Source organism: Myotis brandtii, unplaced genomic scaffold, assembly GCF_000412655.1.
Source record: "Myotis brandtii unplaced genomic scaffold, ASM41265v1 scaffold105, whole genome shotgun sequence".
NCBI lineage: Eukaryota > Metazoa > Chordata > Mammalia > Chiroptera > Vespertilionidae > Myotis > Myotis brandtii.
The window spans coordinates 2448103-2452143 of NW_005353538.1; the positions used below are offsets into that span (position 1 = coordinate 2448103).

At 60.8% G+C, this 4041-nt stretch overlaps 1 protein-coding gene across 1 annotated transcript in view; it reads right to left on the reverse strand.

Moving 5' to 3' along the window:
- Nucleotides 1-2426: 2426 nt before the first annotated feature.
- The window catches only part of CEP164 (centrosomal protein 164kDa), a 76511-nt gene continuing 74896 nt past the window's right edge, over nt 2427-4041 (reverse strand). The window contains exon 30 of the mRNA XM_014539275.1: nt 2427-2930. Within this exon, the coding sequence (XP_014394761.1) occupies nt 2779-2930 (152 nt within the window). The 3' untranslated portion in view covers nt 2427-2778. The remainder of the gene's footprint in view (nt 2931-4041) is intronic.

Here is a 4041-nt window from a genome sequence, read left to right on the forward strand (position 1 = left end):
GCTCCCTGCTCCCTTCTCTCCCTCCATCAGAGTGTGTGGGGCCCTGGGACCACAGGCGCCGAGGTCAGTGCGCATGCGTCTCTGGAAGCTGGTTTTCTTATGCAAACCCATGACACAGGGCCATCTCAAGCTGGCGCCCATGCATTCCTGCTGCTGCAGACCCAAGAACGGATGCAGTGTGTGTAGGGTGCTCAATACCCCCTACCTGCCTGCCTAGGACTCCAGGGGTTTCTCTTGCATCTGGCAGGCAGTGCGATAGGAGGGGGATGAAGGGAGCGGTGGAGAGGTCAGCACCTCCCAGGGCACAGGGAGGGGAGGGATCTGCCTTGTAGGGAGCTCAGCTACTTTCTCCAGGACCCCAGCACTTAAAGGTGCCCGAGCCTTGATTTCCTCGCCCATAGGAATGAAGATGGCAATCCCTGCATCACCAGTTTGTTGTGATGATCAGATCAGCTTCCTAGATGTTCTGTGAACATTAACTTCTCCCTCTGCTGTTTTGTTGTTGTTAATCCTCACCCGAGGATATTTTTCCACTGATTTTTAGGGAGATTGAAAGAGAGAGGGAAAGACAGAGAGAAACATCAATGTGAGAGAAACACATCCATTGGTTGCCTCCTGCACAAGCCCCTACCAGGGCCCGGGCCAGGGAGCAGCTCCGCAACCAAGGTACGTACCCTTGCCTGGACTCGAACCCGGGACCCTTTCGTCCACAAACTGACACTCTACCCACTGAGCTCTGTTCTTAAGAGGGAGGAGGCAGAGGCCCTGGCGAGGACACACTCACACAGCCGCCTTGTAGAAAATGGACCAACAGAGATTTAATTGATGTACAAACACAGGCTGGTTACAGAGAGGGTGCAACACATACGCTAGTCCCACAGGATCCGCCACGGACCTTTTTCTGTGTGGCAGACGGAGCTGAGCACGCAGGGTGGATAAAAGCCATCGGGTCTGGTTTCTTATTCCGGGACTAAGAAGTTCGTGGCGGGAGGGCGGAGAGTCGGTCTCCATGCATAGAGGCCAGGGCAACCCCACAGCTTTCCCGGCAAGAAGAAGGGAGTGTTCTGTTCTTTACACCGAGACAGATGTCAGAGACGTGTCTGGGGACCCCAGGGGGCCGCTGTGAGAGGGGTGCAGGGGGCTGTGCAGATCGGCAGTGGCTCCTGGGGCACAAGACCCCTCCCTCTAAGGCCCCGCTCCGGCCCTGCCCCCACCTCCTTAGACCCAGTCTCCCGGCTGAGCAGGGTGGGCACAGCAGAAAACAGCTAGAAACAAGCACACGTGGATACACCCAGGGGTGAGAGGCGAGAGCACCAGCGCCATCCGGCTTTCCCGGGCGGCTCTCACTGAGTTGTGTGCTGCAGACCTGAGAAGCCACGGGGAGGGCTCTGCACAGAGCCCAGCAAAGGGAAGGGTGCCCTGGGGACAGCACAGTGCGGCTGAGGGAAGGGGGGCCCCCAGCACCCTCGGCAGGGCTGGGCCCAATCCTGAGATAGTCAAAAGGAGAAACAGAGAACTCAAGAAAGCGGACGTTTTAAAAAAGGGAAGGAGGAGAAAAGAGAGAAATGGCCTGAGCTCATGTGCTGAGGTATTGGAGAGACAGCATCCCAGGCACAGGGCACAGGACACAGGACGCTGGGGCCTTGCTCATGGAGTGAGGACTGCGCATGTCACTGTGCGGAGCCCTGCAGGGAGGTGCAGGCTCACCTCGCTCCACAGGGATCCCTGGGCCTCTGACATCAACGCCGGTGATGCCCCCTCCCCGAAGGTGCCCATGTCCCGGGGGCCCCACATCAGCGCTGCCATATCCTCACAGCGGCTCACAGACGTCCCACGGTCACCCTGCAGTCCGCTCGTGGTCGCTGCAGGTGGCTCCTAGCTCTCAGCTCTGCCATCCTCTCCACCCAGCCCGCTTCCCCCGCTGTAGAGCTTCATCCGAGGCAGGTGCAGGCCCCTCCTCAGCCCCTGGCCTGGGAGCAGGAGATGCGGGGGCCCACACGGCCGCTCGAGCCTCAGTAGCGGTTCACCTGCAGCCTGTTGTTCTCATCCAGGCTCAGCTGCAGGAGGCCCGAGGCTGCTGGCTTGGGCACTAAGAACAGATGCCTGGCCACAAGGTGAAGGAAAACTGCAGGCAGCTGAGCACCGGGAAAGGCCAGGGAAAGAAGGGAAGGAAGGGAAGGAAGCCCAACAGGATCATCCTCGGACCCCCAGGGCACAAACACAGCCGCCCCGCTCAGCCAGCCCGGCTACAGCAGGAAGGGGCCAGGGTTTGAGAGCTGGCTGAAAGGATATAACTTGGGGTCATTCCTGTAGTGTTCCAGCCACCGCCGGTTAGCCTCGATCATGCCCTGCAGACTGGCGCTGCCCACCTCGGGGACGTGGGAGTGGGGATGCTGCAGGAGGCGGAGCTGCTCCCTGGAAGGAGGAGGCAGGGGCAGGAGGGCCAGGGGAGGGCCTGTGACTCGGTGACCAAAGGCAGCACATCACCCCCTCCCCCAACATCAGCTACAGGCTTATGGGGTGGCTTTAGCCATTCAAAGCTTCCCCCACTGGCAGGAGGCCCTCGGGACTGTCCCCCCCGCCCCCACCCCCCCCACCTGGGTTCTCCTGACATCAACACTGTGGGCTCCACACACACAGATCCTGGTCCCATCTCATCAGCAAATGCCCGCCCAGCATCAGCTCCCACTGGTCAGAGGGGTGGGGGGTGCTAATGGTTGGGCCTGTGGCAGGTGGGGGGGGGGGGGGGGGATGTGGCCAGGAACAGGATAAGCAGGCTCAAATGCTGGCCCACCTGTCTCCCCCACAGGGCGCCCCCCTCCTCCAGATGCTGCTACAGGACTGGGGAGGCAAGGAACTGTGGGCAAAGCCACTCCGGGCTGGAGAGCTGGAGGGCCACGCGAGGGCTGTGCCAGGGCTGGCCAGGCTGCTTCCTCCCCGAGGTGCCACAGGGCACTTCCTCACGGAGCTGGGCTCCGGGACTCTCCTCTGGCTGTGCGGAGGGGCGGCTGGGACCCAGGCCTGCCTGACCCTCAGGGCTGCCCCACCTTGAGCTCTGCTCCCCTCAGAGGTGGCGCCAGAGCTGCAGGGAGTCTTACCTGGCAGACACGTAGCCCAGCCTGTTCTCCAAGGGCACAGGGCTGCTGCGGAGGCTGGGGCTTCCAGCTGGGGAGCAGGAAGCAATGGCTCAGGACAGGGGCCAGCTGGGCCTGAGCCTCAGCCGCCCGCCCAAGCAGCCGCCCCTGCTCCCCAGCACCTCTGCCTCCTCACAACAGAAAAGGCAGTGCCCCTCCCAAGGAGAACCTACACACAGGGAGACCTTCAGCTGTTGGAAGCGAAAGGTGGGAGGCAGGAGTCACCCTGTCCATTTCATCTCCAAAACGTAATCTACTTTTCTGTTTCCATTTCCAGTCGGTTCGATTCCCAGTCAGGGCACATCCCTGGGTTGCAGGCTCAATCCCCAGTGCAAGAGGCAGCCCATCAATGTTTCTCTCTCATTGATGTTTCTATCTCTCTATCCCTCTCCCTTCCTCTCTCTAAACATCAGTAAAAACATTAACAAAAACAACAAAAAATGAATGACGACCTCAGAGGGTTACAGGCCTAAATGAAAAACTTTACATGAAACACCCGGCCTACAACACAGCGCTCCCGATGGCGCCTCATGATGATAAGGACAACGGCCTTTCGGTTCTGCTGAGTTCTGGAGCCATAAAGGCCCCAGTGGCCCAAGCCCAGGCGAACCGCCCTCACCCACGGAGCCGAGGCTGCTGGCCCGGCCAGGCCTGCTTCCCAAGGGGCCAGTCAACGGGGCAGTGACCCAAAGCTGGGAGGAGGGAGGAGGGGGGTAAGGGAAGAAGAGAGGAAGAGGAGGAGGGGCAAGGCTGGGCCCAGATCACATGCGGCCGAAGGAAGCTCACCTGGGAAGTACTTGCGCCACTTCTCCACCAGGAAGTCGTCCATGGCCTGAGTGGTGGAGGAGGAGAGCCTGGGGCCCAGCCCCGGGTCCCAGGCCCACTGGGTGGGGGTCCTCCGGAGGGA